This window comes from Brachionichthys hirsutus, chromosome 21 (assembly GCF_040956055.1).
Source record: "Brachionichthys hirsutus isolate HB-005 chromosome 21, CSIRO-AGI_Bhir_v1, whole genome shotgun sequence".
Lineage (NCBI taxonomy): Eukaryota > Metazoa > Chordata > Actinopteri > Lophiiformes > Brachionichthyidae > Brachionichthys > Brachionichthys hirsutus.
In genome coordinates, this window is record NC_090917.1 from 6,920,241 (window position 1) to 6,942,895 (window position 22,655).

The 22,655-nt window shown below is 45.9% G+C and overlaps 3 protein-coding genes across 3 annotated transcripts; 1 reads left to right on the top strand and 2 right to left on the bottom strand.

The window, feature by feature from the left end:
• Nucleotides 1–824: 824 nt before the first annotated feature.
• On the bottom strand, nt 825–4,061 carry zdhhc16b (zinc finger DHHC-type palmitoyltransferase 16b). The gene is made up of 9 exons (XM_068754207.1): nt 3,609–4,061; nt 3,333–3,527; nt 2,782–2,870; nt 2,669–2,697; nt 2,428–2,561; nt 2,072–2,157; nt 1,861–1,984; nt 1,707–1,777; nt 825–957 (listed from the first exon to the last, which is right to left on the bottom strand). The coding sequence occupies exons 1-9, from the start codon at nt 4,053–4,055 to the stop codon at nt 855–857; spliced, it is 1,278 nt and encodes a 425-aa protein (XP_068610308.1). The 5' UTR covers nt 4,056–4,061; the 3' UTR covers nt 825–854.
• A 1,251-nt stretch (nt 4,062–5,312) lies between these two features.
• Nucleotides 5,313–14,227, top strand: vps35l (VPS35 endosomal protein sorting factor like). The gene is made up of 30 exons (XM_068754211.1): nt 5,313–5,329; nt 6,455–6,554; nt 6,713–6,895; nt 6,990–7,109; nt 7,192–7,216; nt 7,537–7,613; nt 7,816–7,944; nt 8,030–8,114; nt 8,191–8,247; nt 8,624–8,720; nt 9,099–9,146; nt 9,285–9,378; nt 9,566–9,766; nt 9,899–9,945; nt 10,167–10,278; nt 10,367–10,483; nt 10,568–10,621; nt 10,711–10,791; nt 10,895–10,957; nt 11,031–11,116; nt 11,206–11,286; nt 11,508–11,571; nt 11,984–12,082; nt 12,168–12,245; nt 12,334–12,448; nt 12,548–12,687; nt 12,769–12,934; nt 13,020–13,138; nt 13,226–13,375; nt 13,456–14,227. The coding sequence occupies exons 1-30, from the start codon at nt 5,313–5,315 to the stop codon at nt 13,552–13,554; spliced, it is 2,904 nt and encodes a 967-aa protein (XP_068610312.1). The 3' UTR covers nt 13,555–14,227.
• A 908-nt stretch (nt 14,228–15,135) lies between these two features.
• Nucleotides 15,136–20,991, bottom strand: get4 (guided entry of tail-anchored proteins factor 4). The gene is made up of 9 exons (XM_068754212.1): nt 20,852–20,991; nt 19,129–19,207; nt 18,839–18,920; nt 18,183–18,332; nt 17,614–17,752; nt 17,203–17,343; nt 16,970–17,045; nt 16,263–16,335; nt 15,136–15,989 (listed from the first exon to the last, which is right to left on the bottom strand). The coding sequence occupies exons 1-9, from the start codon at nt 20,989–20,991 to the stop codon at nt 15,898–15,900; spliced, it is 972 nt and encodes a 323-aa protein (XP_068610313.1). The 3' UTR covers nt 15,136–15,897.
• Between the last annotated feature and the right edge of the window lie 1,664 nt (nt 20,992–22,655).

The window sequence follows — 22,655 nt, forward strand, 5'->3', positions numbered from 1 at the left end:
ACGGAGAGTAACAACCCCCCCCCCCCCCCCCCCCGTTCATCAGGTAATACCCGTACCTGAACATGGAGTCAGTCATTACCATATTAACACAATCTGAGCTGCTTAACTGGGTGAAGTCGTGTTTCTGGGGGGGGACATACACTGCACTCACATAAAACCACACTTATGCAACACTAAGTGATCCTTCAGACCTATTAATCAGTCATCTTCCACGGTGCTGACCTTCTCCGTGAGAACCTATTGATGGGAACATCATGGAGCATTTAGCTACTAAGCTAAAGCACAGCAGAGGGCAGGGTTTATTTTTTGATTCGCAAAGTAAAAACCATTAATAACCCAAATCTAGAAAAATATTGCGATTCAAACCCCAGCAGCTGCAGGTCGAGCTGCACGATGACGCAAGTGGATTTCTGGGAAATGTAGTCCTGATGTGGAACATTAAAACTAATCAGATGACAGCTGCCGCCCATACTAACGTAACACATAGTTGTGTTCTAGTTGCTGCAGCACCTTTAAGATGCCGTAACTGAAGCTCTGGCATTCACACACCAGCGTCCGCCAATCAAACTGATCAAGAGGCTGCAGGACTTTCAGGCCGCAAAATTAAAATGGTCAGAAGGGGTGGAGACAGCAGGAAGAGGTTTGGCCTCCACAGTGATGCCGGCCAGCAACGATCAGCAGGTGGGAAGGGCTGCAGTTAGACCGACTGGTTTAAAGGTGGTTATGCAATAAACTCATAAAATGGATCTTCCTGCTTCCAGCAGTGCAAAGAGCAACGCAGCAAGAAGTCCGGAGGCAGACCAGAACAGTTCCACACGCATCATGTCGCCGCTGCAGCAGAGATGGGAGGTGGATCAGATGGCCACAGGGTCTCTTCTGGTGAAGGTGCACTCCCACGTGATGCCGTCTCCACCTGGAGGATGGCTGGAGGGTAAGAGGACCCGTGAGAACCAGTGGCTGAGGAGCAGAAGGACACGTACCCTGAATGGTGACTGGGAACAGCAATCCTTTGGTTTGTAGCCTTTTTACGTGCGAAACTACGATCAGGGTGTGCTTCTGGATTTCACTCTTCAACAAGGGGAACCATCAGGACTCGCAATGATTGAAGTTCCAGCACTTGGTGGGCCAGAGATAACTGATGCAAACAAACTAAGAGTGAAAAAGACTTCAGGCCGATTTGAATAGCGACACGCAATCAGAAACTTTTATACGATTGTCGTACCCCTTTAATTATTGGAAACATTTCTTTTCAGTTAAATCAAACGTCAAATTTATTACGTTTATGGTCAGATTTTGTCGTCGCAGCATTCCTTCTTTTTCTCTCCGTCTTTATACCGTTTTTTTTTTTTACTGATCTGAACTATCTTTACATTCGCAGGAAATACGACTGCATGCAATTTTATCACCGTTCCAGCTCTTATTTCTAATGCAGACATTCTTTGCTGCAAAATCAAACGGTGAAACTCGGCGACGCGCCTTTTATTGTAAAGCCGCAGTTGACCTTGATTGCAATCTTTCTTCAAACATGATGGATCAGCTAGAACTGAGACTGTCCTTCATGCTGCAACAGTTTGTCCTTGGAACCGTCAATAAGTGATTTCTTTGGTATTAAACTTTGTGCACATTGTGCCGTATCAACTGTGAACGAATGCTTTTAGGATTTTCTTTAACGAGGACCTTTTAGGGAAAGTCTCAAACGATCTCACCTTCTTTTTTCCACCCCGAAAAGTAACTTCCAGTTGTGAATCCTGCCGTGATGATAAGGATTCCTGAACACCTGAGCGAAAGGAGAAGAGGCGCGATTTGAACTTGTTCCCGCTCCGGCAGACGAACGCATCATGGCGTGGTAACTCCTCCTACCTTGCCCTTCTCTCGCAGCCTCTTGGCCTCCTTGCGGTTGATGTGGCGCTCCACGCTGGTCTCGCCTCTGCTGACGAGCAGCAAATGCCACAGGGTGAGTCCTCCCAGCGCTACCGCCACGGAGCTGCAGGTTGGACAAGTTACGAAACGGACGCGTCCGGATAACGTCAAACTTCTACCTGGCGTTTCATCGAGGCGCCGCGTCCCTCACCTGGTGAGCACCCAGAGGAAGATGACACACTTGTGAGCGGTGGTCCCTGTAAGGCTGTCGGTTGGAGGAGGGGTTTGGTAGTATCTCTGAAGAGGAGAGTGTTCACACTGGTGTCACATGTAGAGTCACTTCACTTTCTGGTGTGAAACAAGCCCAGTTCCACTCGCTGCTTTGGCTTGTGATCAGAATGGACAGACGATGCCGGATCCGATTTCTGCTTAAGGGGTCTCAGTGTTCAGAGGACTCTCAAACTAATTTGACTTTGTTCAGCAGTAGATGAGATAAGACCGCCCCGGATCAGATTATTGGCAGAAAGCAAAGATCCTCTCCACGTCTCCCGTTTCGTCTTTCCTCACCTCTATGGCACCGTAGGCCTCGAGGAACAAGTCTCTGCTGCTGACGCTGCAGTAGAGGCACCCCAGGGTCATGTAGGCGCAGAAGGAGAAGAAGTAGCGATGGTTCAAATGACCCACGCAGTTGTTCAGCCAGGCTGGAAGCACGCTCAGGCGAAATATCAACAACGTGCGAAACTGAAAAAGTCATTGCAGCATTTGTGCTTCATGCATTCACTTTGGATGTGCTTTTTCAGAAGGATACGGCAGTGGTGGTCCATCTTCAAAACGCACCTTCGATAAAGCAGAGAACTCCGCGTGAGTTATTGCGAACGATCCCTGACCTTTCTGTAAAGCGCGTCTCCTTGACCGTCTTACGTGTTGCAGATGCTGCAGTGGTGCGTCCTGGGGGGCTTCGGAGTGATGCATTTCTTACAGATGGACACGGAGGGAATCTGAATTCTGTCCTAAGAAACACAGAATAAAAAAGAGGAATAAAGTCAATCTAACTTGTGACTCGGACATTTACCCACAAGGCACCAGTGATGCATCTGTGACAAAGCTGATTGTTGATGAGTCGCTCACCATGTTCTAGAACCGGCATGGGCAAACTACGGCCCGGGGGCCATATACGGCCCTTTGGGCTTTTGAATCCGGCCCACTGAACTTGTCAAAATGATATCATTAATTTACATTTTATTATAATTAAACCTCATTCAAATCATTTGACCTCTTCTCCCTGTAATGCTACCTGTAAAAGGCCTTTAATGTGATGGCTTTTACATGTCATTTATATGAGCTCACACAAACACTCCATCCATCTGTTCCTGGCCCGGCCCCTCTGTCAAATATTAGAACCCATTGTGGCCCGCGAGTCAAAAAGCTTTTTTTTGTACAGACCTCAGACATATTTACGTCGCCGTTTGTACCTTGGGTGGATGTCCTGGAGAGGTGGTGGTGGCCTTATAGTAATGGAAGACCACCATGAGCAACAGCCAGTGGCCACAGCAGAGATGCCAGACAACCCAGGGGAAAGGGTACGTGCCGATTATGGTGGGCAGGACGAACAGGTACACGATGACCACAACTGAGGCGGTGAGCAGCACGACGAGCCAGACAAACACCTGGCGGGCACGAGAGAGGGCGAGGAACATCGTCCGGAGGTGCAGAGACAAGCATCGAGAGGAGACCGCCCAAATACTCACCACTCCGAACCAGCGGGTCACATTGTCCACGATCCAGTAGATGGGTTCAAAGGCACAGTCCACCAGAGTGTCCGAGTCGCTGAGGCTGTTGAAATACAGTGATTTAAGCAGCAGCCTGCCGTAGCTCCAGAGCTCCGGGAGCCTCCCGCTGATCCGTGGCTTCGTCCCCCTAAACGGGCGGCACAGCCGGCACCCGCGCAGCGCCAGCCGCGCGGCCCGGGACAGCTGCCACCTGCAGCCGCTGCCCAGACGCATGCCGACGCTGCCCTCCAGACACACACAGACACACAGAAACACAGAGCAGCCGTTAGAAAGGAGCGCCGCGTAGAGCAGGAGCTCCTCGTAGCGGAGCCGGGCGGCGATCGGCGTCAGAGCTGGATCTGAAAGGTTGACATGTGCACAGGTGGGCTGGGATGCAAGAGCAGCAGGGAGCACATGGGGCCACATACTGCAAGTGCTGCTCCCCCCCCCCCCCCCCCCATTGTAAGCATCCTGCATAAGGAGGACAGGACGGGGGCATCGGCTACGCCCATCCGCTCCTGTTAATAATTCAGATTTCCACCCCGAAAACCTCTTCAGACTTTCGGGGACGATGCCGAGTGGTAACCCAGTAAGAGGGGAACGCCAAGCGGTGAACGTCTGCCGAGCGAGATAAAAGTGGGAACCCGATCCGGGGCATCGTTTCATGAAATTGAGTATTAGTTTCACCGATAAGGCTCGTTCAGGTGCTCCAAAATAGCATGAAAGCTGGGAGACAAGCTGTCCTGCGAGGCTGGGAGACAAGCTGTCCTGCGAGGCTGTCCACACGGACATCTGTAAAGTGTATGGACTTGGTTTTGTTTTGTTTACACCCGCTAAGAGATCAAAACAGACCAGACAAACACAAATGTGACACATGATGACAGAGATCGGTTTCCCTTTCATTACGCAAGTCATTCATAAATCATGGGCACATGAACTGGATAGTATTACTGCAATAATTACTCTGTTTGAATATGTGGAAGCTCATTTCTACCAGAGACGATAAATAAATGCAGACAAATAACTGATCTGAGTTTAAAATATAATATAAATATGAATTCAAGCATTTTCAATGACCTACAAATAATTTATTTATAAGAATGTTTTCAAGAATGGAAACAACAGCCCTCGTGAATCCATCATCGGACAGTCGTACAGAACAGACGATAGAGCTTATTCATGCATGGATTTATACTAGACCGTCTTTCTATGTAAATTACGACCCCAATTAGCGGCTTGTCGAGCTTTGGCGTTATCGAACTGATTTCAGATCAATGCAGGCCGTAATAAACCGACTCCGGCCAAATGGGGAGAGACACGGTTTACCTGGTCAGGTGAGCAGCACCAATGCTACTGCGGACATGCTACATTGTTAGCATGACCCCCCGCTTTCCGAGATCGTTTATTGAGCAGATGTTTCATTTAACAGAGACACAGCAACACGGCTTCCGGGTTACTTGGCCATTGGAGAGTGGTGATTGGTCACCGGTCAAACTAATTTGTCTGCTTTCCTGGGGAATTAAGTTGTGTGTTGTTTTTTTTAAATAACGTCTTACTTCGTAGCATCTACTGAGGCGAGCAGAAAGACATTTTCCAGCCCGCTAATCTCAAACCAATAACACTTCCGCAAACATGACGGGATCCGGAAGTGGTGAGATGTCACGTGACTGTAACAAAATAAAGATGGCTGCAGTACAGTGGTAAGATGCATTTCTCTCTTCTAAAAACAGTCCAGATTACGAGCACGAGTTGGTGAACGCACGGATGCGTTCGTAATGTGCGTGTTGTGTTAGAGCTAAACGAGCATCGCCAGATTATTAGAGTTTGGTGAAAGGAAAGAGTTTATCTGCAGGAACCTGATCAGAACCTGATCAAAGGTTCAAAGAGCCCAAAGATAGTTACGATACGATACATAAACAGAGTCAATCTAAGCCTGTATCCTCCTGACACCCACCCGTTGACATGTCCTCTGTAATGGACATTTTGTCCCCTAACCGGACCGTGTCTTTCTGTCCCCTAACCGGGCCGTGTCTCTGTCCCCTAACCGGACCTTGTCTTTCTGTCCCCTAACTGGGCCATGTCTTTCTGTCCCCTAACCAGACCGTGTGTCTCTGTCCCCTAACCGGACCGTGTATTTCTGTCCCCTAACCAGACAGTGTGTCTCTGTCCCCTAACCAGACAGTGTGTCTCTGTCCCCTAACCAGACAGTGTGTCTCTGTCCCCTAACCGGACCGTGTCTTTCTGTCCCCTAACCGGACCGTGTGTCTCTGTCCCCTAACCGGACCGTGTCTTTCTGTCCCCTAACGGGACCGTGTGTCTCTGTCCCCTAACCGGACCGTGTCTTTCTGTCCCCTAACCGGACCGTGTCTTTCTGTCCCCTAACCAGACCGTGTCTTTCTGTCCCCTAACCGGACCTTGTCTTTTTGTCCCCTAACCGGACCTTGTCTTTCTGTCCCCTAACTGGGCCATGTCTTTCTGTCCCCTAACCAGACCGTGTGTCTCTGTCCCCTAACCGGACCTTGTCTTTCTGTCCCCTAACCAGACAGTGTGTCTCTGTCCCCTAACCGGACCGTGTCTTTCTGTCCCCTAACCGGACCGTGTCTTTCTGTCCCCTAACCAGACCGTGTCTTTCTGTCCCCTAACCGGACCGTGTCTTTCTGTCCCCTAACCAGACCGTGTCTTTCTGTCCCCTAACCGGACCTTGTCTTTCTGTCCCCTAACCGGACCGTGTCTTTCTGTCCCCTAACCAGACCTTGTCTTTCTGTCCCCTAACAGGACCGTGTCTTTCTGTCCCCTAACCAGACCTTGTCTTTCTGTCCCCTAAGGCATTCCCGCGTACGCTGCTATGAGACGGAGCTTCAGAGAAGTCGTGCCGAGGCTGCGCCGCTGGAGTTTGGAGACTACCATCCCCTGAAGCCCATCATGGTAGATCGGCAGCTGTCAGCCCTGCGTGCACGTGCACGAGCATGTGCACGTGCATTCAGAAAAGGCCTCTGACATTAAACCTAACATTTCTTTATGTGCTTTGAATAAAATTCACTTTGTTTTGAAAGTGAACTTTGACCCTTCAACTCAATCTCTAGGTGACCGACACAAAGAGCCGCCGTGGGGCTCGTAAGGGCAGCACCTCTTCCTCCTCCTCCTCCTCCTCGTCTGTGCCGGCTGACCCCCTCAGCTCCATGCTGGATGGGACTGACCCGCTCTCCATGTTCGCTGCAGCCTCGTTCAGCGAGGCTCCGCCCACGTCGCACGGCGCCGCCACAGGGGTCAGCCGGAGAGTCGCTCTGATCGAAAAACCCAAATCCGGAAGATGAGTCAGGGGGGGAAATTGTTGTTGAGTTGAGGATGCTGTGCTTCCAGGACGTGGGGAGGAAGAAGAGGGAGAAGGAGGAAGAGGTCATCGGAGCAGACTTTGAGCCCTGGTCATCAAAACGAGGAGAGATCCTGGCCAGATTCACCACCACGGAGAAGCTCTCCATTGTGCGTCGTTGTTTGTTTACCTCTGCGTACACAACCTTCATTTGTAAACAAGAATGTAATTCAGATGTCTTTTCCCTCATAGAATCTTTTCATGGGCTCTGATAAAGGTAAGGCCTTCATTCTTAGCATGTTCGGTGAAGCTAAAACAAAGTCAAGCATTTTTAAAAGGGATTTTCTCTTTTTGAATTTTTGGCCAGCTAGGAACTTGAAAGGGAGTCGGTTGCTTGTTTGGTTGTTTTGTAGTCACTCGAGGCAAAGTCAGCGCTAAACCAAAAGTAGACAATGTTATAAGCAATAAGACGTTAATGACGTTTTTTTTTACCGCCTTTTGCTGCTCAGACAAGCACAAATAATAATAATAATAAACCTGATTATATGATCTTGTGAGGCTGTGATCTGATGAGAAGCTACCAAATTTCTCCGGTAGGAAAAGCCCAAAGTCCAGGATCAGGAGTTTCAGAGAAGGTTCGCACCCGCCTGGAAGAGCTGGACGATTTGGAGGAGGTATGTCGCCTCAGGAAACCATCCCGAGACGTCTGTATTTAGCATGTTAGCTGGGTTAAAGTTAAAGATCATCCCACCCTGTTGATTGGTGCTCACATTTCTTTCAAAATTCAATGCAACAGTAGATTTTTATTCACTTAAACATCACTTTTGCCAAGCACAGTGACTCTGTATGACTCTTTGTAACTTTGTTTGTGTGCAGGGATCTCAGCGAGAGCTGCTGAACCTCTCCCAGCAGGATTACGCCGCCCGCATCGAGGAGCTGAACCAGTCCCTGAAGGAGGCCTGGGCCTCCGACCAGAAGGTCAAAGCCTTGAAGATCGTCATCCAGGTAGTCCAGCGGTTAAAACCCGAAATGGGTCACGATAATGGACGTTTCGGGTGAAACCCTCAGCGATTTGTGATCTGCGTTCTAGTGCTCTAAGCTCCTGTCTGACACCTCTGTGATCCAGTTCTACCCCAGCAAGTTCGTTCTCATCACTGACATCCTCGACACCTTCGGTGCGTAGAGAATACGAGTCTTTCCCTCAGTCACAATAAGACGCGTTTATCTGACTGGAGTCTGTCTTGTTCGTAGGCGGGTTGGTGTACGACAGAATCTGGACCATGTGTTCCGACCCGAGACCCCTACCAGGTATGGATGCCAGCATTTAGAGGGAACATCATCAAAATACTAATTCATTGGGTTTCTAGGGTGCTTTTCTGGACACTCAAAGACACTTTTGCATTATTGATTCACGCCGTATTTGGTGGAGGTGAAGCTACTATCGTCGCCACAGCTGCCCCGGGGTAGATCCAGCTGCCCTCCTGCCCACCACCGACATTCACTCGCCCGCTACATTCACACGGTCAATGTGGGTGACGTGTCTTGCCCAACGACAGCGCCCACATGTGCGGGAGCTAGGATTCGAAACCGCCGACCTCTGGATCAGAGGACGAGCCGCTGAAGCACCTGCGCCACCGTCGCCCCGGGTAACTGATCTGTCCTCATGGTTTCCGTTTCCACTCAGACTCATTCACAGTGGAAGATGTGAACGACACGGCCAAGGAGACGTGCCTCAACTGGTTTTTCAAGATTGCCTCCATCAGAGAGCTTCTGCCCAGACTGTATCCTTTACCGTCGTCACGACATGGTCACATGGACTATTCTGACTTTATTCTACGTAGAAATGGGATCCTTCTCTTCTTTAATTTTAACATGCAGTTTTACAATTTTTAATTCCCCCAGTTTAGAAAACCTTAATAATGTTTTGTTTTCTGTTGGTTTAAGTATTTCTGAAACCAACAGAATTCCTCTGAAAGATGTTGACATGTGTTACGGAACGTCCCATTTCTGGTGGAGCGGCGGCGCCGAAAGCTCGCCGCTCCACACCCTAATGGCCTGAGGAGGGTCTGGTTCGTGGAGAGCGATTTTCTCAGGGACATCCTTATAATTAAACACACACCGCTCACCTCGTATGAATCTGACCCTTAACCTCTGAACAGATATGTTGAGGCTGCCATTCTGAAGTGCAACCGCTTCCTGAACAGAACGTATGCGCTGCCTTATTCCCCAGACTCTCTTAATGCTAACATCCAGTAAACTTAAAAAAAAATGTTAATGTCATTGTTCCAAAGTTAATACATTAGTTTCATATAACACACAATTCTCTTTGCTTTGATCCACCACAGCGGTATTCAGGTGACACTCCCTCGGCTAACAGCCATGATCAGGGGGATCGGAGACCCTCTGGTGGCGGCGTACGCCAGAGCTTACCTCTGCAGGGTGAGATCTGCTCACCCTTGGGTTTAATTCCGCATGTTAATTCTTTTTTCTCTTCCTGAGCATCAGAAGGCTCATTCTCACACTGATTTTCTATGAATGCCATTGAGATGATTTAAAGTCACCTTTTATTTCACTTACTCTTACATTTTAAAAAGCAAGGCAGTACTTCTCCTCCACGCCTTTCCAGATCGGCATGGAAGTCGCCCCCCACCTGAAGGACAGCCTGAACCACAACTTCTTCGACCTGCTGAGCACCTTCCGGCAGATCGGCGACGAGAGCGTCCAGAGACAGCTGGCCCTGCAGAGGGTGGAGATGTCCGAGTACTTGACGCTTTATTCACCCGCCATCAACTGGATCCTGCAGAGCATCGCCTACAGAGCTCCAGAGGTTTGCAGTCGAGCACATTTCACTTAGATTTCTATTCGCTGAGATTTCTCAAGCTTCACAATATGAAGTGTCGACCGGTATGACTAGTTTTCCGTGGTTTCACTGCAGTTTGTTTTTGTGATTCCATTTCAGCCGCTGCTAACAGAGATGATGGAAAGATGCAAGAATCTCGGAAACAAGTGAGTCCTTTCGAAAATGGAACGATATTGTGAATTTTGTATGAAAGTTGTTCCTATTGAGAGAAAAAAAAATGCATTACGGTCATTTTATGTACCAAGAACTCAGATCATTTGCCATGAGTCAAAAAGGTTGAGAAATACTTGGACCCATAGCTCGCTTATAATGAGTGTTACAACTCAGTTTTGATGATGAAGATCCAATGTCTTCCTCTCTCCCATAGTGCATTGCTGCTGAATTCAGTCATGCGTGCATTCAGGGCCGAGTTTGTTGCAGCCAGAGCCACGGACTTTATTGCCATGATCAAAGACTGTGACGAGGCCGGCTTCCCAAAGGTTAGAAGACATGAACACCGGTAACCCGGTAACCCGGTAACCGTAAATGTTTGAATGAATTCAAAGCTCCCCGCCGTCTCCTCTCCAGCATCTCCTGTTCGGGTCTCTGGGTCGCAATCTGGCCTGCGCCGACCCTCCAGAGTCCGAGAGACTGACGATCCTCAACGAAGCCTGGAAAGTTGTCACTAAAGTCCGCACTGCTCGGGTACTGTGAGGACAATGCTGCGAGACGGATCTTTATTCTTGATGGGAAATATTCAGGAACATGGACTGCATGTGTGATTTTTAGGATTACATCAACTGCGCTGAGATCTGGGTGGAGTTCACCTGCCGACACTTCACGGTGAGTAAAGCACAGAATGCAGGAGGAGCTGTGACGCTTGACATGGAAATGCGAGTTTTTCATTCCTTCATTTTGTCCCTTGCTGTCAGAAACGTGAGGTCAACACCGTTCTGGCTGACATCATCAAACACATGACTCCTGACAGGGCTTTTGAGGAGGCTTATCCTCAGGTTAGAGTCCCAGTGACTAAAAACTCACTCCTAGAACCCGAATCCTCCTTCCTCCTCGTGCCGTCTGTTCCGTGGTGACTGGTTTTTTTTTTTCTGTGTCCAGCTGAAATCAGTCATCAGGAAGATCGTCACCTACTTCCACAACTTCTCCGTCCTCTTCTCCATGGTAAGCAGCTCGAAACGCACGTCGGGTCTTGAAATAATCAAGGATGAGAGACCTTTGTGTTTGTCTTCCCCAGGAGCGTTTCCTGCCATTCTTAGACATGTTCCAGAAGGACAGTGTGAGGGTGGAGGTCTGCAGGTCCGTCATGGAGGTCTTCATCAGGTAAGAGGTGATCAAATGAGATTGATTCGGCTTTATTTTGATCTCTGATGAAAAGAGTTGGTGCAGATCTCCACGTGTTTGTCCTGCAGACACCAGGCGGAGCCCACCAGAGACCCAGTCATCCTCAACGCCATGCTGCACATCTGCAAAGCGATGCACGACTCTGTCAAGTAGGGCATTCGAGTCTGTGTGTTTGTGTTATGTACTTACAATTGCTTTTGTACTTGTCAATTTCAAACTCTGCTTTTTCATGATCAATTATTACGTTTGAGTTTCTTTTAATTGCAGTTCTTAGCACTCATTTTCGAGTGTCCAGTGTTGTTCTTAGTTTCAGTTCTGTTCATGTCGATTGTGGATACTTCATCGGCCTCCTGTTCTCTCTCCGTTGCAGCGCTCTCACTCTGGAGGACGAGAGAAGATCTTTGGCTCATCTGATCATTGGCTTCGTCCGCATGGTGAGATTCCTCAGGAGTGTCCGTGTGATGAAGATGAATATATTTATTAGATGGAATGTTAGAGCAGTACAAGTACAGTCAAGCAGTAGCATGTATTACAGTACAAGTACAGTCAGACATCCTGTCTAAGAGGAGCATTTCAAAAAAGCCCTTGCGGTCTTGTTTCTGTTGAAAGTCCTTCGTACATAAATCGTCGAGATTTATACCAATAAAATTAAAAAAAATGACTCCATTAATGCAAAATAGCAATAAATAAAAATGTATTTAATTATAAAAGTGTTATTTCAGACTGGCCATATGATTGCCCATATCGCTTATTTGTTTGTAAAGCGGTCTTTGATCAATACAGCAGTTACTTCTTTACTTTCTCATCTTTATTTATTCCATTTCCTGCCTTCCTTTTCGTCTTGAGGTTTCCTTTGGTCGTGACTTTGAGCAGCAGCTGAGCTTCTGCGTGGAGGCCAGAGCCACGTTCTGTAACCTGGAGCCAGTGCTGACGCAGCTCATTCAGGTCGGTCTTGATCCTCTCCGTTTCGTTTGTGCGCGATGCCGTGGCGCACGCATCAGCGCTAGCTATTCTCTAACGTTTTTAACAGACCGTGAACCAGCTTGCGATGGAGACCAACAGGGTGATGAGGGGGAGTCATTCCAGAAAGACGGCAGCTTTCGTGAGGGTGAGCGATTCGGGCACCATTTCTGATCCCTGGATCCGGACCCAGCCTCGGCTCCTGATGTCTGACGCCGCGCTTCGCTCTCCTCCAGGCGTGTGCTGCGTACAGCTTCATCACCATCCCCTCTCTCAGCAGCATATTCAGTCGCCTCAGCCTCTATCTGCTGTCGGGTCAGGTTGCGTTGGCGAACCAGTGTCTCTCTCAGGGTGAGCCGCCGCTTCCCTTCATCTGGGATTCTGTGTTTAAGACTTGGGACGACGGGTTTTTGTTTTTCCTCCCTTTCTTGACTCATTCCACACCCACAGCGGATGCTTTCCTCAAGGCAGCAGTCGGTATTCTCCCAGAGGTTCCTCGCTACATTAGCGTGGAGGGGAAGCTTCGGTCTTCGGAGGGCTTCCTGCTGGACTTCATCAATAACTTCCTATCTACCCTGTTGGTTGTCCCGGTAACGCAGTCCAGAAACACTCTTTTTTGGCCTGAGAGACGGCACCGACTCCCTTTAGTAACACAAAGCCTGCGTTTTCAGGACCATCCGGAGCATGGCGTGCTCTACTTGGTCCGGGGGCTGCTCAACATGGTCCAGGATTACACTTGGGAGGACAACGGCGATGCCAAGGTGCGAGTCTACATCAGCGCTCTGCCCCTGCTGGCCGCCATGAGCCAAGAAACCTACCTCTATTCCATCCCTAAAGGTGCAGCCTCAAGGAAATATCAGAGCAGTTCAACACAACTCAAAATCCATCGCCAACTAACTGATTTCCTGTTTCCTGCCATCAGTGGACTCCAATGAGAGACTTTACGGAGGAGATCCAAAGTTTCTTTCAGAGATCAACAAGCTGTGCGAGACTTTGATTGGCCAGATCCTGGACCACCTGAAGGTCCTCGGTCGGGATGAGGTGAGACGGCATTCCGTCACCGCCGCCTGTACGCTGGCCGTTTTTCTCCTCCACCTGAACGCCAGTTCCCTCTTTCTTCCTTTGCAGCAGAGCGCGCGGCGTCAGGGTGCTCTGGCCTTCTCCTTGTTCGGCGTCCTGTTGGCTCACGGAGACCTGAGGAACAACAAGCTGAGCCAGCTGGCCGTCAACCTGTGGAACCTCAGCCACAAGCACGGATACTGTGATGCTCGGATCTCGGTGAGTTCAAACAGCCCTTCGGTTAGCGTTGGCAGCTAACGGGTGAGTTCATGTGAACGCCGCCGTCTCATCTCCTCCAGGTTCGGACTCTGGAGTGCATCAAACACCAGGCGCAGCAGCCGGACACGTCTCATCTGGCGGATGTGGTCCACAGACTGGCGCTGCAGTCCCGCACCTGAGCATCCATCTCAGCAACCTTCAAAATGTAAAATTTCACACGCCAAGATTGTATAAATAAACTGCCAATAAACACAGAGAAGAGGAAAATGCTTTACGGTTTTTCAATGTTGCCGACACACAAAAATCCGAACCTGAGACACAATCACTGAAACCTCTAACTCGTGTGCCAATTCTGCAGAAACACAAGCACAATGCTTTTCACTCAATTCTCAATAGCACAGCACTCACACACTGCATATTTGTGTGTTTTACTGTATATCTGAGTATAAAAACATGATACTGTGACATCTTGCACAGGCATCACTGGAGTCTCCTTATAGTCATTCATACTAGTGGGTTCCATTCGGCACGTCAGTGTTCAATCGGATCCTGAAAGTGTCTCATCATTGAACACAAAATACCATTTTGACGAGAGTTAACATTGTTTTGGGGGCAAGGATTCATTTTTCAGGGGATTTGTAGCATTTAGCATTTTGTGTGCACGTGTTTGTTGGACTTGCGTTTCGGGTTCTGGGAACACGAGGTCTGCTTTCAGAAAACGTGTGCAGGCAACGGAGAAAAACTGTAATGCCTGGTTGAACATTTGAAGGGTGTGAATGGATAAAAAAAGCACTTAATATATCCAATCCTTGTTTCTGCTGTTTTCAATGAATGTCATTTAACTCTCAAACTTCACAAGTTAAAAGATTGTTTTAGCTACGGAAAGCTCATATCAAACGATTCATTGTGAAAAATAAGAATTGTGTAGGGGTCTACATGTTTTCTGCTATTTTTTTCCACTCAGTCAACGTTAAAGCAAAAGTATATCAGTGGCCACAAGTTTTTATTTAGTGTTACGCTTTTCCTCTACAACAGTTTCTGTGCTGCGCCATGAACTAACATCATGCAAACAAATGTACCATTTGTTTCAAAAAAAGCAACTTGAAAATGTCCCAATTGTGCATCTGCAGAAATAAACATTCATGTATGACTAAACACTGAGTAGGTTTTAATTGTTCACTCGTGGAATGAAAAGCAGACAGGAAAATGTTTGACATTCCCAAACTCTTCATTGTACTTTATTTTACTCAATCAGCGAATCATCAAAAAGGCAAACACTCCCCTTAAATTCTGAAAAGGAAAATGAATATTAAACATCATCATCAAATCTGTGTGATTAGGAGTGGAGCATGTAGTCAATTCATCTGTTGGGAAATGTGTGCTGCTGAGGCACCTAAAAGTCAAATTTCGTCTGGATTTGCCACAAGTTAGAATTTAAAATGTTAATACGTGACATGATCTGGACTGAATGTCAATATGAGACCAAAAAGAAGCAGAAGACAAAGCGATATGAAAAGAAGGAGAAGCACAGCCAGAGAGGGCGTAATCTCTCTGGGCCGATGAAGCTAATACTGATTCTGAACTGGTGCTGGAACGCTGATCCACCTACAAGAGAAGTTGTTCAACTGAGAAACATTCCAGAAGAGAGAATGGGAGAAACGTCTGCCTGAGGAATCCGGATACTGGAGAACATTGAAAGCAAGACGCACCGGTTTCCAGTCTCATTCCTTTTCTCTAATAAAGATCACTTTACACTTAAAGGCGACCGCAGCTTTGACTTTTTATTTTACACAGTGACGTGTAGACAGCCAGAAACGAGCAGCAAACAAGTCCTTTGAATGTCTCCTCACCAGACAGAATTTTTTGACAATGAAGCGATGCAAGTGCACAGTCAGAAGTCGGGCTTCTGCAATGGAGTGATCTGTGCACAAACAGCCGTATGCCTAATGAGAAATGCTAGTCGGCTCGGACCAGCAGGGACCTGCTGGGGCCGGTTCGGTTGATATTCAATGTGCAAGATGACCTCTGACCTTAACGTTTTCTGTTAGTAGACAGCCAATGTGAGAAAATAAAAGGTGGCTCTAACCACGAGTGTCGTTGAATTTAGAGAACCTTAATGCAACGGGACAACGACAACGTCGACTAAAACCTCTTATCTTGATACCATCAGCAACATGAAGTGTGGATTTCATGTGTGACGCTAGCCTCCCCACTGGACAGTGCAGTGGGTTAGGTTTTAAAAGTCTTACGCCCAAAGAGCAAGTCCCAAATCAAGCAAAACAATGATGGTTAAAAACAAAATAACATCTCAGGAGAAGTTGGCAGTCCTGAGAGAATATTTCACAGCCTGATACTTGCACTTATTTTAAACTTGAGTGTTTTATTTAGGGGGTGGGGGTGGGGGGGGGGGTTGGAAAGAACATGGCTCTGACAATGCAGACCTCGGCCCACCCTCGTTATAGAGGTGAAGGAGTCGTCCTCTTTTTTTGTGTTCATTTGTCCTCTTTGTCCCGGAGCGGGGCTCAGTCAAGCTCGATGGGGCTGCTGTCCTCATGGGCTTCATCGGCTACATCATCATCCTCACCTGAACCCATCAGGCTGTTCAGCAGGTTTCCTGCAGGATTCAACACAGCGACTCTCATTCTGCTCATGAAATGCATCCAGTACAAACAGACACCGAAGGTTTCCATATTCCATCGAACTCTTAGTTCGGAAATGAATCGGCGTGTTTCCCAAAACATCAAACGTGCCGTCATCAAAATAATAACATAAAACTAAACAGTATGATCAAGAATTAAATAAGACAAGAACCTTAAGGAACAACTTATCTGTAAAACCTAAACGAATCTTTTTTTTGGTCTAATGAACACATTCGTTCTCCACTCACCTAGCAGCCCCCCGTATGATGGAGACTGTTTGGGTGGAACTCCAAAGAAAAGTTGTCCTATTCTGTCGAGATACTGAGGAGCCGAGAAACGACCCAAGCAGGAGGGAGTGACGGACAGAGAGATGAGGGGGTTACAGCGATAAAGGCGATGATTGTGTTTTACATTTACTGAAATACGAGACGATTTAAACATGTTTAAAATAAAGCAAATTGCGGAAACTGTTGCCCCACAGGTTGTTAGATGAGCGCGGAGCCCATACCTCACCTCCTCCAGCTCTAACGGGGGGGTAGGTTGAGGTATTCCCAAGTAAGCAGAGCGATATAACCCCTGAGCTCCTCACCCCGTCTCTCTAAGGGTGAGCACAGACACCCTGCAGAAGATCGAATCATGATCCTGTTCTTTCGGTAATTACCCAGAGCTCATGACTAGGGGAGGATAGGAATGTGGGTTGATGGTGAGCCAGCAGCTTCGCCTTGTGGCTTTGCTCCCGTTTCACCACAACAGCATCCACATCACTGCAGACGCAGCCCCATCCACTCTATTCTATTCTCACTCGAACCTGGAGAGAACAACTCATCCTTTTCTGACTGAGAACTCTGGCCTCTGCTGATTCTCATCCCACCTCAACCACAATATGATTATAAGCATCATTTGGTTCAGACCTTAGAATCAAATAATGATCATCAAACACCGTTTGAACTCTTACCTCATCATACATGGGGTCCCTCTTCAGGGACGGTTGATATTGCTCACATAACACTGAGAAAACTGTTAATTTACCCCTGAAAAAATAAAGACAAAAAAATATTAACCACAAAAAATTCAAACGTTTATCATGTGCTCACGTCCCTGATGGAGACTGTGAAAAAATACTGAGGTTACAAGAAATTAAAATAAATCAACAGTTTTTTTTGGTGTCGAAATCAGATATTTGCTCACCCATCCACTGCCAGCAGCAGAAACCAGATAAAGTTTAGTAGAGGCTGGACAAAGGGAGGACCTTTCTCTATGGACGGGTGTTTCTCTGTGTACGTGCTGAACACCACGGAAGCACTGTTTTTGTTCTTTAAGCAGAGGAACCTGGAAAGGGGGGAGGGGGGGGAGGCATTTTAAACTCCATTTTCATGGTCAAAAACCAAGTTGTTCAAGAACCGAGGTTCCACTCTACAACCTTCCAAATACATGCAGTGAATGTAGATAGATACAAATAGATCCGTTTAGATGACAGACATTTCCTGCCATTGATTAGGGTAACAATTTCAGGCAGCTTTTATTGAATACACCGACCATGGAACCTTTCACACAGTGGTGACTGCCCATTTGAATGCATGGGAGTGACACCTTACTTACTGCAGCACAGCCTGCACCACAAACAAGTCGACCTCACTGCGGAGGCCGCGTGACGCCGAGTATTCCACGAGCATCTCTGCACAGCCCTGCCCGTCACAGGAGTGCAGGAAGTGGTAACGAGACTCGCCGTAGTTTTGCTCTGGACACAAAACAAACCGACGCGTTTTAATCGATGGGATATACACTTTCAAGCAGAGACACAGCAGCTCGTGTTAAACACAATATTTAGGACAACAACATACACACAATGGAAAAAGTCATGCAGACAAAAGGAATTAGCCTAGCTATCAAGGAAGCAAAGAACAGAAAGCGTGTTTTGCTGCAGCGTTTATAGGTGTGGATGCTCAAGGAGAGGGCAGCGACTTATCGGGACGTCATATCTTCATGTTGTGGGTCTGTGAGATTACAATGACCAGACACGGGTGTATATTGTGCGTTATCCGTTGGTAGGCATTGTTACGAAAGCATGTCTTTAACTGGATGAGATCTGTTCTGTCGTTAAATCTGATCTATATTGTCACTTGTGACAAGAATTTATTGTTATATTCTACAAATGATGAAGTGATTACCTTTCCACAAAGTGACAGCCAGCAGCTGATGTAGTTTTGGGTGGCCCAACTTGCCAGATCCTCCTGTCGACCATTTTAAAGCTCTGGAGACAAACGCTACTCTCTCTGGGGAGTTCTGGTCCATCAGACTGAACAGCTTAGCCAGGTTTTCTATAAAAAAAACACAATAAGCACAAATCAGAGAATGTCTTTTTGTTTATTTTTTTCATGAAAATTCACAACATCACACCTTCAAGAACATTTCATGATTAGAAATGAGCAGATAGAAGAATTACATTCTTATATTTGTCTGCCCCCCACTCGTTATTCTGCAGATCAGTATGCATGCCTGATCTGGACATTACAAGTAATCTTGTAAAAGGTTGAAGATATTTCATTAACTACTTCAAACACACAACTGAGACGTAAAGCTAACATCCAGCGAGTAAACAATATATACTACAGCTTTCCTCGAGGTATCAAAATACATCACAATATATTGCATTGTAACACCCTTATTCTGATGCATATAAATGTTAACGCTGGTAATTCACGATCAGGATATGTAGTCAAAAGAAGCGACAGGCTGAAATTTCAAGTGTCCATTATAAACATTGTGTAACACCTGTTGTGAAAGGCGGTCTGCTGTCTTTTGAAGGCCAATGGCTTCAACTTACCTAATATTTCATCTTCAACTTTTGTATCAGACTTTTCCAAAACCTCCAACACAAGCATGGAAAGGTCTGCTGCACTGTTTCGCTGAAGATGGAATGACAAATGATTGCATTTTTTGAATTTTCTTTCAATTTTCAAAATAATTTGAATTCTTACGGAAGTGTCGTCAAAGAATTCATCACCCAAGTGGAAAACTGCCGACTAGCAAACACTTAAACACAGACTAATTGCAAGGACAACAAACAGATTTAACCTGAAATCAAGCAACAGAACATAAACCTCTTGCATGCACCTGGTTATAGCTGAAAAAGAGTAGCGCGCCGTTGTACATCAGCTCCCTTGCCTCTGCGTGTTTAGCCTGCGACATGTACCTGATGAAGACAAGAGGACAGCACACACGTATGAGACGGCGCATTGTGCTTATCCGGACAGACACCAGATATTGAGCATCACTCAAACTAGCCCAGCATGGGGTTGAAAGTAAAGATACACTTGGAAGCAAAAATATTCAACCCCATTCTATGTTACGTTTATTATTAGAATATACTGTTTTTCAAAAGCATGCAAGAACCACCTCAAATAACTGTGTTTCGCTCATATATACCACGCATGTGACTTATTCCAACTATTGCAGTCTCAAAAGTATTCAACCCCTTTATGATTAGTGTCTCTTGCACTTTGTGAAGACCCTTTGATCGAGAGCTGGACACCAGCTTCTGGCATCATTCCTCTGGAATCTTAGCTGATGCTGTGAAACTGACTCCAGCACAATCGAATCAGGGCTTCCTCACAGACGGTGAGACATTTTCTTCCAGGATTTCCTGATACTTGATAGAATCCATTCCTCTACAGGCTGCACGTTTCCAGTACCTGATTAAGCAAACCAAGTCAAGAGCATCATGCTTCCCTGTAGGTTACGTGCTTTTTCAGCCTATGGTAAGGTTCATTCATTCTCCTCCATTCTACTGATCAATAGGCTAAAGATTATGCAGGTTTTGTTCATTACTCCACTCCAAAACCTGCATTCAAAAACTTCTGTGGCTTATCCTCAGGGTTTTGAACAGGAACTTACTTTTTCTTACTTACTTATTACTGTGTCAATAGTGATGAATGCTTTGAAGTTTCGAGGAAACAAAGTAAGTCTATGAAGGCTGGCAAATCTGATTTGCAAAGGTGTGCTGTTATGAGGGATGTTATTCAATGAGTTAAATACATTTGATACCACAGGGCTGATTACATTTAGTTTTACTTGAGTTACAATCCATTAGAAAATATTACAGACAAGAAAAAACGGAATATTGTAATCGGACGCTGGTGACAAAAAGGTTATTTAACTCAGCCATAAACAATAGTTTTTATTAAAGTATACTTGAGCCTGATAACCAGCCACATTCTTATATCAAACAGCATCCAGGCTTCAGTTTTGTAATGGAGCAGATCACCACGTACCGAATGAAATAATAAATAAATAAAAACACAGACTATAACTAATTAGCTGGTGATTATGTAATCTTAACAATCTCTCAATAAAGAATAAATAAATACCCTAACTAGTAGCAGTAGCTAGTCGAGTCGTTATTTTGACTTCACAATGCGGCGGTGTCGTACAGTAAGCGGCGACATAGCTAAATGCTAACTGCTGGGCAGCTCCAACTCACGTCTGGAAAAAGACAGGTGGAACAAAGCACGAAATTATTGTGTGGATTTAGACTTAATGTGCGTTTTCCAAAGACCCACAAACACAGACTGTCAAACATTAGCAGTGCTGCTACACATAGTGCTTGCTACATGATAGCCAACTAGCCCAAGTTAGCGACTTCCCGAAGATTGACAACACGGCTGTCCACACAAACAGGAAGACAAGCTTGAGTGGGTAGGTCTAGGATGAGATCCAACCAATCATAAACAGCCATGGATATAAGCAAGGTTGACAGTCGAATGATCTGGAATACGACAGGCCGCAAATCCAAATGACAATTACAATTGTACTTGTGAAAAATAAAATGAATTCTCACCTAAAAAATAAAGTCCTGTACATCTGATGCGCTTCATAATAATCCCCCTTTTCTACACTGGCTCGCAGTTTTCCCTCGACCCTCTGCACGCCTCCACGGTTTCTGGCACTGGAGCACCGAAGAGACTCCTGCTCCGACATCGTCGTGGCTCCGCAGCAGCGCTCGAGCCAAGTGTTGACAGTGGGAAACCGGAAAGCGTAAAATTATTGACCCGCGTCGCTCGCCGTAGCCGGCGTGTTGCGGATGTTGTAAGGGGCAAAGGTCATAAAACTCTCTGACCGAGAAAAGTATATTCATTCTTATTAATTCTAAGATAGGTATTTGATATATCAATATTGTCAAAAGCATTTTATGATAAAACGTTTAGCATTTATTGTAAAAAAAAATAAAAATGTGGTCGTATCATTGAAAACATTTTCGTGAAATCTGTCAAAACAACAGTTACAATGAGTACAGTCAAGTATTATTAATACTGATCCCTTCATTGATTCAGTATTTCACTGATATGTTTGTGACAGATTACTTTGAAATACATTTCATCAAGGTGAAATAAAAAAAAAATATTCACTGGACTACTGCCAGGGAACAGGGCTAGAGGTCGACCCAGGAGAAGATACATGGACGTAGTGAGGGAGGACATGAGAGTGGCTGGTGTTGGGGAGGACGATGCAAAGGACAGGGTGAAGTGGAGAACATTGATTTGCCTTGGTGACCCCTCATGGGACAAGCCGAAAGTACAGTAGTAGTAGGTTATAGAATAATTTGTTTTTAAAGATTTAGGTGATGCAATTCCTTTCATCTGCATTTGAACATCAACCCTTTTTTAATCTGTTAAATGTTTCATTATCCTCTGCATTTAATTAAAATACATTAAATCTAAAGCAAGTGTTTGATGTCACATTGTAAGACTCACCCATTAAAGGGAAATCAATTCATGAAATTAAAACTAACCATATGACATGATTTAGTTAGTAATTTACTTGAGCTCTTTTAGTTGTCCATGCAATGAGTCTCTTAGACAAAGATTTAATACCAACATATTTTTGTGATATTAGAACAGTTTAATGTGTATTTTTTATTTAACATGCTCAATTTTCCATTTCTTTCTTTGCAATTTGGTGTTGTTTTTTGGAGACTATGTCTTTATGTCACAGATTTTATTAATAAATTTGAGCCTGTATGTAGGATTTGACACTAGATGGAGACAGAGATAGATTATAACCAAGGGTGGCCATAGTTTAATGTGCACTGCGCATCTACCTGCATTTTATTTAATAAATTGTATATATTATTCGTTAGCGTTAAACAATATACACTAAATAGTGAAAACAGTGTTGTCTTTTAAAGGCAAAAAAATCGGTGGTACTTACTATGGCGACGCCATTACCGCGCTAATAGGCCTTTAATTAGTTCATACTGCGATTTCTACCACAATTCTAACCAATAATCACCCATCATATTAATTTTGACCAACCCAAAGAACTAAGGGAACACATACTTAGCCAATCAAAGGCATATTAGCGTGGGTCATTTGCCATTGTAACAATGACAATGTGCGTCATGTAACAGGAGTGGTCCAGGAGATGTTGTGAAGGAAGTATGCCTCGCTCGGTGCAGGGCTTTCCGGTCAAAGTTTCCTTTGTGATTCGGAAGTGCTCAGTGTGATACCGAAGCCTTTTACCCCGACTGACGCAACACGCGAGTGGCGACAATGAAGAGTAAGCGCAACAATGTAAAATAGAAACTAACTACAGCGTTACGGCATTAGCTAGCTTCGTGGAACAACATGACAAACAGGAAGTAC